This window comes from Mesoplodon bidens (assembly GCF_964165515.1).
Source record: "Mesoplodon bidens genome assembly, chromosome: 2".
Taxonomy (NCBI): Eukaryota; Metazoa; Chordata; class Mammalia; order Artiodactyla; family Ziphiidae; genus Mesoplodon; species Mesoplodon bidens.
The window spans coordinates 144,860,013-144,873,255 of NC_138177.1; the positions used below are offsets into that span (position 1 = coordinate 144,860,013).

The 13,243-nt window shown below is 46.4% G+C and overlaps 1 protein-coding gene across 1 annotated transcript in view; it reads left to right on the forward strand.

Annotated features, from left to right (window-relative positions):
* Positions 1 to 661, forward strand: part of FAF1 (Fas associated factor 1) — a 486,188-nt gene extending 485,527 nt beyond the window's left edge. The window contains exon 19 of the mRNA XM_081223886.1: positions 261 to 661. Coding sequence (XP_081080012.1) covers positions 261 to 344 — 84 coding nt within the window. The 3' untranslated portion in view covers positions 345 to 661. The remainder of the gene's footprint in view (positions 1 to 260) is intronic.
* The last annotated feature ends 12,582 nt before the right edge of the window (positions 662 to 13,243 follow it).

Here is a 13,243-nt window from a genome sequence, read left to right on the forward strand (position 1 = left end):
AATAAATAAATAAATAAAAAATTTTAAAGCTTATTAAAGAAAAGCAGTAAAAAAATATAAATTAAGATTTTTCTAAAAAATGGGAGTAACAACACCTACCTCACAGGTTATTTTGAGGATCAAATGATATAAGAGATGTGAAAATGCTCGTGCCTGTGCAAAGTAGGCTCAAAATCAATGTGCAGGATAGGATCTGAATGCCGTGAGAGAAAATAGTGCTTCTTCCAGTCTTTTTGAGTATGTGTTTTCTTTCTTTTTAGGTAACCCAGCTGGACCCAAATAAATCATTATTGGAGGTAAAGTTGTTCCCTCAAGAAACCCTTTTCCTTGAAGCAAAAGAGTAAACATGGTCCAGCAGTGGAACCAGCCGTTCCTTGACAAGCCAGAGGCCTGCATCAGGAGAAGGGCTCCTCGCCAAGCCACCTACACACTCGTCTCACTCAGTTCAGTGTCACACTTCTGCCTCTTGCAAGATTGCTGGAAAAAAGTAATAATAAACATCGCTACTTAACATTTCCCATCCACGAGTGTATGTTCCCAACCCTCATCGTAGAGAACTATAGCTCTGCCTCTCTTACCCCCTTCACCTCGCCCTCGTTCAGTGACTAATGCGCTGCTGAAGTGTGAGTGATCATGAAGTAGGATGTTTACCTCTCCAGTGCCCATCTTCCCCACAGTGTCTGGGACAGTTCTGTCTGACCTGTGACACCAAGCTGCTCTGCATTTGATGTGTCTCATTGAGCCAGGGCTCATACACCTCTGCCTTTTTCTTTTCATGACTGAATTTCTACTTTGTCACCTAATTTTAAGAGGCGGGGGAAAAGGTCAAATGGGACTTCTTGGCATGGAGATTAAACATTGTTGTAGGAAAAAAACATATCACTTTTGTTGGTACTTCCTGACTTCTTTACTAAGACGTAAGGTTGTGTTTGAGGACTGCATTTGACATATATGCAAGATATTCATTTACTGCTCCTGCCTTGGGTCCCCAGGTTCCATCCAGGAGGTATATGCTGTTCCATTACAGTGTAAGAAACTATTTAAGCTTGCAACGTGAATGTTGAGATAGTGTGAAGAGGACCAGTACCAGGACTTCAGTATCTGGCCCAGCTGCAGGAAGCTGCTGTTGGGTTTGCATTTGGGCAGTTAGAACCTCCTGGATACCAGCTCCCAGGTTGCTGGTCCATCAGTGTACACTCAACACAGCTCTCTCCTGCTTTCTGCTCTCTCTATTCCATCACGCATTTGGACCTTGTCACTTGGTGCTTTAAGCACCTTGACTGTCACCAAAATCTGATCAGCCACCCCATGGACTCTGAGCCCTGCTGTCATAAGGAACTGGCTCCACTATTTCATCCTTTTAATGTTTCAGTATTAGATGGTAGACTCCCATCTCAAATGAAAGGGATCTCATTCTGTGGCTGAAAATTCTGACTTCATATATTTAAGAGACTTAGGGGCTTGGGGTCTTAGCTCAGAAGACACGTGTTGCCTGAATTTGCATATAATAATTTGGGATGATTTAGTAAATGTGGATTCTTGTTAATCTATGGATTTGGGGTTTGGAGTTTAGTTCATGGAAGCACTGTTTATACCTTCACCGCCAATGAGTTCTTTTCAGTCCTGAAATGTTTCTCCGTATCTGTTTTTGTGTCCAGTGTGGTCTCTATCCTAGGGTTTGGGATCCTAATTTGACATTTTGTACTTGTCCAAAAGAGTCTGAGTGCTGGGTTTTTTCCCCCTGGCCCAAGCCAAGGGGTTCTCAGAAGACTCTAACCACAGCCTGAGATATGCCTGGTCATTTTCCATCTGCCCAGAAGTGGGCATTGGCCAGGAAAATTCCACCTTGTGTCTCTTCTCTGACACCAGAACCAGGGACCTCCCCTGAACACTCTCTTCAAAGAATGTGTCTCTAAAAGACTAGTGCTATATCTGCCTGGGTGCAGGCCTTCTCTGGCCCCAGGGGTCTCTCCAGGGAGGCTGAAAGGAAAAGAGACCCAAAGTGGGGGAGTTCAACCTGAGCACTTCCAGTCCAGCTCCACTCCCACCTTCCTAAACTAATGGCCCCACGAGACAGTCATTTCCAATGCTACAGATGCACTAGGGCACCAGCTTTTCTTTTCCCAGGGAGACTGTGTTCTGTAGCTGCTGTAGAGAAGCCACAACCTCGAACTCAGGCCATACTCAGGAACAGCAGCAATGTGTGGGTGGGGATTGGAGAGACACGACTCTGAATTCACTTTCATGTTTAACCTGTTCCATCTAATTTGGGTTTGACGTCATCATATTGTTTCCCCCATCATCTTCACTTCTGCATTCCAATAATACAGACTTTACTCTGAAACCAATTTCATAAAAGTTAGTAAATGCTACTTGAATGTGTATGAAGTTTACACACCCTTTTTCAACCCTGCCTTGGAAGGTTCTTCTTGCTCAGTCCCATGAAATCCTATCCTATGGGCCCCTTTGCTAGGAAAGGCCTCAGCTAATTGTCACTGTTCATTCATACCATTCTGTTCTACTGAGCTCCAGAACAGGAGGCCAGAGCAATTTTATGCCCTTTCTTACAAATACAACATTAAAATGACTTATATAAAGTTAGGATCCAAGAAAAGCATTAAGTGTCTTACTATCACCACAAAAATAGCAAAGTCCTTTGTAATTCTTCCTCCTACCCTTACACGTCCTTGGGCTTTATATCCCAGCCTCCAGACGCAGAAATGTGTCAATCAGAATATGTGCTCTGGGTGCTTATGCCCAGCTGTCTGGGGCGAAGTTCCAGGGCTGCTGTCATCCCTGCCCCATTCCAGTTCACTCCTCTGTGTTTCTTGGATTACCACTTGTATGTTTGGAGCAGCAGTTTGAAGGTTTAAGGAAGTATTGCCAGTTTCCCACTGCCTCTCAGAAGGTGCCGTTTGGGGGAGTTTTCTGGTCTGCTATGTTGTCATGCTCTGGCACCACTAGTTTTATGGGACATACAGGTGTTCGTCTTGGAATTGCAAGCATCTGAATGAAGTCTGAGTTCTTTCATGGAATCTTCCCTTTTCAGTGTAGGAGAATAGGAATCAGGCTTTTATGGATTTTATTGGTGACATTAAAAACATAAAATAAGTTTGCAGTTGCATTAAAATTGCTACTCCCAAAGCTAGACATTCTGAGTTGAGTGTGCTGGTCAATGACATGGGTTTTAAAGAGGTTGCAGAGCTCTGGCAGATTTCCCCAAAAGCATAAAAGTTGTTCATTTGGTTGTGAGAAAGGGTCTTAATTGTCATAAGCAAGCATCTCTGATTGGCACACTTCCACCGTCCCTCTCAGCCCCTCATCCAGCCAGTCCTGGATCCCACAGGCAGATGGAACATGGAATCCTGAATTCAGTCGGGGAGTAACTCACATGGGCATTGCACTTTATAGTCCAAGTGGCCCTTCCACATGCATTAGCCCATTTGATCCTTTTTAAAATTCCTGGAGGCAGATCTACACACACGCGTGCGCACACACACACACACACACACATTCCAGAGACCTCCGTGTCTTTCAGTTTGAAACTTGGTTCTGCCACTTAATAGCTGTGTGACCTTAAGGTGAGTAACTTCTCTGAGCCTCAGTGCCCTGATAACATTCACACAGCACTTTGCAGTTTACCACGCCTTCCACACCCATCATCACAGTCCACTGCCGTGAGAGAAGCAGGGCAGGCATGATCATTCCATCTTTGTACATGAGGCTCAGAGGGTAGGTACTTGCCTGAAGTCACACAATGTCAGTAGAAGAATCAGAACTCAAGCCCCAGGCTCTGACTTTCAGGGCCACAACTATTCTATAAAGAACCTCTAAGTTTCATGTCCAAGAATGGATCTTAGAATCCCCTACAATTGTATACAAAAAGTTAGATGTGTACTTTTCTAGGAGGGGTGTCTGTATTTCTCAGATTCTCAGTGGGTTCAGTTGACCCGCCAAAATTTAACAGCCACCACTTACATTATGCAAACAACATCAGACCATTTGGGAAGTTGAATTTGTCCATTCTTCTTCTCATCAAGCCTTTTTTTTTTTTTCAATCTAAAAGCCACAAAGAGGGTGAGATGCAACAACTAGGCTTTCTTGCCTTGAACCTCTCTCTACATTTAGTGCTTCTCCCTTGTCTCACATAATCTGCTTTGGAAGATAACCCTTAACAAGCCCAACTGGCCATATAGCTCTTGCATTTTGAAAGTGTGCTCTGAAAGGAGACGCCAAAAAAGAGACTTGCTCTCCAGTCTTCAGTCCATTAACTCTCAGTTTGCAGACTCTCTATTAGTTGTGGTTCTCGGTTTTGAGAGGTGACATAATGTGTGGTTAAGAGAACAGCCTCTGGGGCCTTATTGCCTGGGTTCAAGCCACTCCTCCACTTACTCATGTGCCCTTGGGAAGTCACCTCACCTTCCTACCCTCAGCTTTTTAGCTATAAAATGGATAATAACAGTACCTGGTTGATAAAGTTGTAGAGATTCAGTGAATTAACACTTAACTGTTAGCTAACATGTAAAGCAGTTAGAACAACTACTGTCTGGTCTGCAAACTCATGGGATTACAAAAGGAAAAGAGAATGGGTGATGACAGCAGTGAGAAGTGGAAGTTTATGGGGGAAGACACAGAAAACATGAAAAGCGGTTACAAGAAATCCAGGAGCACTGCCCTAGGGCCCTTCAGGGAAGGTCGAAGAGCCCTGCACAAAGTGTCACTGCATTACTGGTGTCCATAAGGATCAGCCCGGGGCATGATGGGAAGGAGGAAGGGGGAGGAGGACTAACTTGCTGAGCACTCAGGATAAGCCCTGTATCATGCTCAGAGCATTACATATGTTACCTCCTGTAACCCCACAACAACCTGCTGGGTGAGTGATCTTGACCCCATCTTGAAGAGGCAACAGGCTCAAAGAGGTGAAGTGACTTGCCCAAGTTCCACAGCTAGTAACGAGCAGAGCAGAGTCGGACCCAGACCTTTGACTCCAAAGCTCCTGCTGTGTTTATGATGATGCAGTGCTACCTTCAAGGAAATTATGACATAACTAAGGCATTTCAAATAGTAATTACAATAACAACATCTTTAAATGTTGGAGGATGCTAAAAGGGATAAAAAGTCAGTTTTATAGAAAACTCAGCTTTCCAAAAATGACTCACTCCCCAGTGTGTCAAGAGCCAGAATTTAAGCAATGCCTTTTATTTTTAAGTACTTGCAGTGATTTAAGAAGGTTCCCATAGCTTCTGCCTCTGACATCTCCTAACTCCACTCCCTACTCCTTCATCCTTTGTCCCACTGACATTTCTTCCCTCCAGACCGTTATCATTTCTCACCTGGGTTATAAAACCACATCCTAACTGATCTCCCTTTCTCCAGTTCCTTCTCTTCTAGACCTGTCTCCACCTAGCTGTCAGAAACAGCTTTCTACAACACCTGCCTCACCATGCTACACCCCTGCTTCGATCCCCACAAAGGCTTCCCATTGCCCTCCAAATAAAATCCAAACTCAGCTTGGATTTAAAACTCCTGTCATCTGTTCCCTACCTCCCTCCCCATCTGTATTTCCAGCCATACCCTCAACACACATACTGAACTACCTTACAGTTTCCTGAAGGCATCAGCTTTCTATCACCTCTGTCCTTGCATGTTATTCCCTCTGCCCTGAGCGCTCTTCCATCACCATTAGACTCCTACCACCATCCATCCAGCCTTCACTTTCAGTTCAGACTTCACTTCCTCCAAGATGGCTTCCCCGACCATTGCCACACCCTCTGCACACTCTGCAGGTTAGGTGCCTGTGCTGTGAGTCTTCAGCCCTGTATTGACTTTCTTGAAGCACTGGATTGCTCTGAACTGTAACTCTCAGCTCTCATGTCCTCCCTCCCCCACCCGCAGGCTGTGAGCTCCCCAAAGAGTCTGAGTCACTTCATATCCTTAAGGCCTAGTGAAATGACTAGTACATAGTAAGCACAGAGTAAATTTGTGCTTATTAACTGAATTCAAACAAAGAAACAATGATGGTCATGTACCAATAAGGTGGTCACTTCCATCTCTAACATCCGGCTTATCTGGGAACATTGTGAGGGCAGAGCCAGGTCGTCGTCGTCTGTTTATTCCCCTAGCCAGCCCAGGGTCTGGCACGTAGCAGTCATGCACCCAGTAGTTACTGAAGCGGTTAATTGCTTGGAGCTGGAGCTGGTGAGGAGAGACAAAGAGTAAGGGAATTGGTGTTGAGCACCCAGGTAAGCCCTGCACTGTGCTGGGGGCTTTATGCCCTGTCCTCCCACAGCTGCCTCAGAATCACTGTGAGGTCACTACTGTTAATGTCCTCATTTTACAGTTAGCAAAACTGAGGCTCAGAGAAATTATGTCACTGTCCCAGAGACATGCAGTGGTAGGGAGAGAAGCTGACCTTTCCAGTCTGGATCCGAGCCCAACCCTCATGCCGGCTCTGTCTCCCCTCATCAGTGAGGCTCCCTCCCTGAGCTGCTTCAGTAGCTGTGACTTCTAGCCTACAGATGATAGAGTATAAGAAACATTCCCACACACTCCCCTCTGCCTTCCAGGATGCCACACTTCCCTAGTTTTCCTCCCACCTGTCTGAAAGTACCCCCCCCCGTCCCCTCTGTAGTTTTCCTGTTCTGCTTGCCTGTGAAATGTCAGCAGCCCGAGTTCCTTCCTCTGCTCTCTGCTCTTCCAAACTTTCCTTAGATAAGAGGCAATTTGTACTTTGATACTCAATTCAGATTTTACCTAAAGTATAAATTCCATGAGGGTAGAGTCCATGTCAACCTGATTTGTTGTTTTATCCCTCAGCACGGGCCTGGCACTGTAGGTGCTTGATAAATGGCTGTTGGTAAGAGAGTGAACATTTATATCATGTCTGCTGAACTCATTTATTCCTCACAACAATCCCATGAAGTAGGAACTATTACTCTCCCCACTTTATTGGTGAGCAAATTGAGGCACAAGAGATTAGGTAGGTAATTTGCCCAGGGTCATACAGCTAGTAAACCAAGAAGTCAGATTCAAACACAGGCAGTTTGGCTCCAGAATTCAGGCAGTTATCACTCCACCCCACTACTTCTCCAGGAAGCCTCATGGAATCCCCAGGACAAGTTAGGGCCCCTTCTAATCCTCGTGTTTACCCCTAGTAGAACACTTATGACATTACTGTGATTATATGCACAGAAGTCTCCCCTGGAGACCACGACAGGTCTGTCCCCACTGGGCCTGGCACAGGGCACAGACAGTAAATGTTATACGAATGAATGAACTACAGAACTGCCCTCTGAGGTGGAACATACGATCCCTGTCTCTTACATTAATAAACTGAGGCTTAGAGAGGTTAAATCACTTGCCCCAAATCTCATAGCTACTATATAACATAACCCTGTCTAACTCCAAGGTAAATGTTTTTTCCCACCATGCATTTTCATCAGACCAGCATTTAATTTAAGTACTTTTAAGTTCCCTTTTCCATATGGAGATTGGGTCAGTTTTGACTCATCCATCCATTCATCATTTAGGCTTTTCGTTAAACATTGATTCTCAGCCTCTACCCTTGGCCCAGAATTCCCAGGCTGGGGTGGGACTACCAACTTCAAGGCAGTGTGGTCAATGCTAGAGGAGTTCCAGGAGCTGTGGGAACCCAGAGGAGACCCCTAGTCCGGGCAGTCAGAGGGCTTCTGGAGAGGGGTGAAGCCCATCTAGGAGCTCTGGCCAGAGTTCGCTCTGTAATGAATGGGGCCACCCAAGCCCAACAGTCAGATCCCAGAGTTTGAGAAGGTAAGCAGCCTACAAGATCAGACTGGAGCCTGCCCCTCTGGGCTCGGGTCTCCAGGCCCCTGGAAATGTTATTGCCTTACTTGAGCACACACTGGTAACATTTGCATAGGACTTTCCTGAGGAGTTGGCAACAAAGAGAGTCTTACTGAAATTTTTCTGTGTTTTGGGAGTTGGGTGGAAGCACATGCAAGGGAAACCAGGTGTGGAGGCCAGGAACTTTGCTCTATTTCCAGAGGTGGATGCCAAGGCCTCAGCTGGATGGAGCATCCCACATGGGAATCGTCTTCTTCCTAGCTGGGTCTGCATAGTCATTTCTCATTTCAGAGCATTTCCAAATCCAGCAGGTCTACCTTTTCTCATTCTACAGATGAAGAAATGGAGGACCAGAGCACTGAAGTGACTTGGCCAAGGCCTCCTTTCTGGCATGCCTTCAACTACACCAAGTATCAGTGGGGAACTGGCTTGCACAGCTGTTGCCTACATGCCTCAGTTTCTTCATATAAAAAAGGGGTGCATTTTATGAGTTTTTTATATGCTATGGGAGGTCATGAACACAGAAGAACAGGTTCTCTGGAATAAAAGTGGTACTGTGCCACGGGGGCACAGAGCCCAGCCCCTGCCTTTGGGGAGCCCCACTAAGAACCAGCAGTTGCCAGGGTGTGCTCCAAATAGTGGAGGAGGAGAGAGGAGTGGGGGATGCTTCCAGAGGCTGGGGGTGGGCCCTGGGCTGGGCTGCTCCTTTCTTACTGACACAGTACCACTTTGTGCTTTGTGCTTTGTGACAAACATGTTCTGGTTAATGGAGCCCCTGGAGAAGGTGGTCGGTGGAGTGGGGAGGGAGGGAGATACCCCAGGCCTGCCAGAAGATCTCTGAGCCATGCAAATCCATCAGAATTCTGATTCTGAGGGAGTTTTCAGATTATGGTTCAAGTGCAGAGGCACTTCCTGTCACCAGCTCCCAGCTCCCCAGTCTTCCTTCTAATGGAGGTAAAAAGGTACCAAGAAAGGAACGGTTTTCCTCTCTGCAGGCAAAGAGAGGAAATCATTCATCCAACAACTGCTAACAAATAATAATACCCAATATACCTGTGTGTTTGCTACGTGTCAGACACTGAGGACTTTACATCAATTGTGTTACTGAAGCCTCACAATGATCCCATGAAAGCACTGTTTTTACTCCCATCTTAGGTAGGAGGAAATGTGACAAATGCAGGACTCCAGCCCAGGTCTGTTTCCACACTGGCAGCCCTGCTCAGCCAGGCCCTGTGACCAGAGGTACTGGGGATACATGAAGGGTGGTGCCAGACTCTTGCCTGGCAGTGAGGGCACAGTGTGGTCAGTCCTGAGGGGCGAAGGGGGGTTCTAGGTGCACAGAAGGGAGTGAAGAAACCTCCAAGAAAAGAGGCTCCAAACACCTTCCTCCACCCCTCCTCTACCCATCCCCAGGGGATCAGTTCAGAGAAATGGGGGTGAAGGAAGTGGCCTCAACTCCACCTCCAAGTCTCCAACCAGTCTCTTCTGTAGATGCAAAGAACAGTTCTCGTCCTCACCCCCCGCCCAGCTGTGTGACCCTGGGAAAGTCACTTCCTCTCTCAGTTTCCTTCAGTATGAATTGGAGATGAAGATGGGTGGCTGCATGGCTTGAGAGAGGGGGCAATGCAGAGGCACTCGGAGAGCTCACAGGGTCAGCCTATGCGGACGGTACCTCTGACAAGTACAGGGGGCATCCAAGGGGCTGCGTGCTAAAGAGCCAGTAGAAGTTTCCCAGGTAACTGACTGGCCTGGGCCTGGGAACCAGGAGGGGGTGTCTGTACCTCGTTGCCACCCCAAGCCTGGAGTCTGAGCCACCCACTGGGGCAAAAGGGCCTACTTGTGAGCCAGCTTCCCAACCCCAACCCTGCCACTGCCCTGGCCAGGGAAGAGAGTGAACATGTTGGGCTCCAGGCCAACCAGTATCCAGTCCTGAGCCAGTCATGCAGCTTGGAACTCACCCACCATACACAGTATGAAAGAAGACTGGGCGGTCCCAGGGCAGTGGTGGTGGAAGTCAGAGTAGGAGAGCTCTTTTATCTGAGGGAGATAGGCTGGGGGGCGGGGGGAGTCTGAGGCTGCCAGCGAGGATGGATTAGGTCTCTCCCTCCAAGCCACACCCCTCTCTCATGTCTTCATTTTGGTCAGTGACCTGGGGATTACAGGCTGCTGACAGATGATCCCTCCACTTCTGAAGCAGGGTCAGGACTCAAACCCGGCTGATTTCGGCCCAAGAACCGAGCCCTAATGCCCTTCCTCTTCGCATTTTCTTCCCTCCAAATGCGGTAGCCAGACCACTGCCATCCTCCAGGCAGTCTGATTCCTGTGTGGCCGGGAGGCAAGCCCAGAGGGGGTCACAGCAGCGGTGGCTCCCGAGTCGCGAGTCTGGATGGCGGGGAGTCTGGTTGGCGGGTCGGCCCCAGGGCTGATTCCCGGAATCGCTGTTTCCAAAGGCCCTCTTGGGAGATGGAGGCCAGGAGAAGGAAGGTCCAAAGAAGACCACCCTGCGTGTACACACCGTCCCCAAAGTCCCAGGAGGACCTGCAAATCACTTGGGCCTTTGCACCGTTTTGTCTGGGCAGAATCGCCTCTCTCTCTCCCTCCCTTCCTCGGCCTGGTCAATTCCAGGTCCTTCCAAACTCAGCTCCAGGAAACTGTGAGAACTAATTTAAAAGGGGGAGGGGTCAGAAAGGAGGCCGGTTTCAAGATAAGTATACTGTAATCCATAACTTTCTTCTGCTCCTATCATAACCAGTTAGACGTTGTAATGAGTGAAAAGATTCCATTCACAATAGCCACATAAAATGTCAAGGAATGCTTAAGGAACAGAGCTATAGGAACAAAATGATAAAAGTTACAAAGAGACATAAAAGTTGTGAATAAGTGAAAGTCATTCTGGGTCCTAGATGGAAAAATACCATACTGTGAAGACGTATAATCTCCCTCAAATTAATTTCTAAAGGCAGTTAAACCAACTTTCCAAAGGGCTTTTTAAACTTCACTTTCTTTTTGGAACTAGCCTTAAAAATTCTAACATATTTATTCAGAAAACTGTTTTTCCAAAACATCCATGAGAATTTTGGAGAAAAAAAAAAGAATCAGAAATCAGAAGGTGACTTGCCCTTCAAAGTATTACAGAACTACAATAATTAAAATATGACACTAGTGCAAAAGGAAATAGCTCCCTAGAAGAGAAAGCACTGAGAGGACCTAATTTCACCTGAGAATGCAGTGTAGGTATCTGGTCAGTGGGGACAGAGTGGGTTATTAAGTAGTGCTGTAATAACAGGCAAATCATTGGTGGTGGGGGGGAATTAAATCACAAACTTCACATATTCCACCAAAATTAATTTCAAATAAAGATATAAATGTAAATAATTTTAAAAGCTCTAATATAAAATATAAGAATGCTTTTAGAAAGTTGGATTTGAAAAACCCTTGTTAAGTATGACCTGTAAATAGAATCTATAAAGAAAAAATGACAGATTTGACTACATGAAAAATTTTAATTTTGGTATAACAATAACAAAACAGGATCAACAAAAACAAAAATGGAGAAATGCAGCATATGTCCATATAAGAGGATACTGCTGCCTTTACTATATAAGCAGCTATTACAAATTAAGAAAAAGAGAAACTATACGTTAGAAAAATAAGCAAAGATATACATAGATTTTTTAAAAACATGAGTGACCAACACATATAGGAAAAACTAAGGAATCACTAAGGAAATGAAAATTACAGTGACAATAAGATACATTTTTCCTGCTTGAACTGGCAAAGATTAAAAAGATCAGCAGATGCACTACTGTTGAGTGTGTTCATTGATACAACTTTTCCTGAGGGCTGACAGGCAGCTATCAAAACCTTAAAAAAAAAAAAAAAAAGCCTCTGACCCTCTGACCATCAATCTTATTTCTAGGAATTTATCTTAAGAAAATAATTAGGCAAGTTCACAAAGGATGTTCATTGTAGCATTTTTTCAGTACAGCAATTATTGGAAACAAACTTAAATACCTATTAATAGGGAATTGGCTAAATAAATTAGGGTACATTCATACAATGTACCTACAGTTCATAGCAATTCTTTTAAAAGATTATGCAGATATATTGACTGATAAGAAAAAATGCTTATATTTGTAAATTAAAAAGCAAGTAACAAAAAGTATATTTTTGTAAATGTAGGCACACAGAAATATATATATTCCAGATATTCTTTGCTGAAATGTGTAAAATGTTTTATAATGTTTTACTTATCAGAACAGGCAATAATAATGTTTCCATTTGGGAAACCTGACGTTTTGCATCAGGGGTTCCTTTCTTCAGAAGCGTCCCTTGACCCTTCTTTGCCCACTCCCACCGCAGCCCTTTTCTCACTGTGAGGTCATTGACAGATGACTGTGTCCACAACTGGCCAACGAGCTCTTTAAGGGCCCATCACGATTGATTTATCTCCAGTCCTCAGGGCCAGGCACATACTAGGTGCTCAATATTAGTGAAATGAATGAATGAATGACCAGTATTCAAATTTTCATGAATAATCAGCAAGTTGAATGGAATCGAATCGGCTGAAAGCCCCCAGGCCTGCTCCTACCCGCCCAGAACTGAAGGTGAGAAGAAAAATGCCTGAGAGTGGGAGTGGGATCTGGGTGCCTCTCTTCCTCTAGGCTCAGCAGCACTGCAACCCCGGCAAGTTACGTTGCCTCGCTGAACCTTGGAAACTCGCCGACTCAACCCTGAAACGCGGAAAGTCACACCTCCCCCAAGGACTGCCTACCAAGCAAGACAGCACACACCAAGCGTTTAGCAGAGTGGCGGTACACAGTAGGCGCTCAAAACTAGAAGCAAGTAGTTGAGCAATGAACACCACTCTGCGCGTTTGTCCCAGGCTCAGATGCACTCAACGAGAAGGATGTGGAGACAGGAAGCCTGGCGACCCTGGGCGGCCGCCTCCCCTGCGCGTGACCTGCAGACACCGGGGCTGGATCCAAAGGAGGGCTGCTGCTGTGGCTCTGTGTTGGGGCTCCGTCCGCACACCCCGCGTGGATGCCCTGGCTCCCCCGCCCTCAGCTAGGGCCCCGGCCCACTCCTTCCCTGGGGGCGGAGAGCCGGGGAAGGGACTGGTCCTGCGGGGGCGCGAGGTAAGTGTTCCGAGAGGGGCCTCAGGCCAGACATCCGTCCCCCGCATCCAGCCCGAGCCCTCGCCTAGACCCCGGCAGAACTTGGGCCTTGGGTAGGGGCCTCCCCTGGTACGCCTGGGTTCGAATTCTGCTCTGTCCTGTACTAGTTGTAAGATGTGGGTCAAGTCGCCTCACTTCTCTGAGTCTGTTTTCTCACCTGTCAAGTGGGCTAACTGGACTTGCCTCTCAAGAGACAGGGCGTGGTGCGACTTAAGACACTGTGAAGGAAGGGCGAGGCGCAGGGT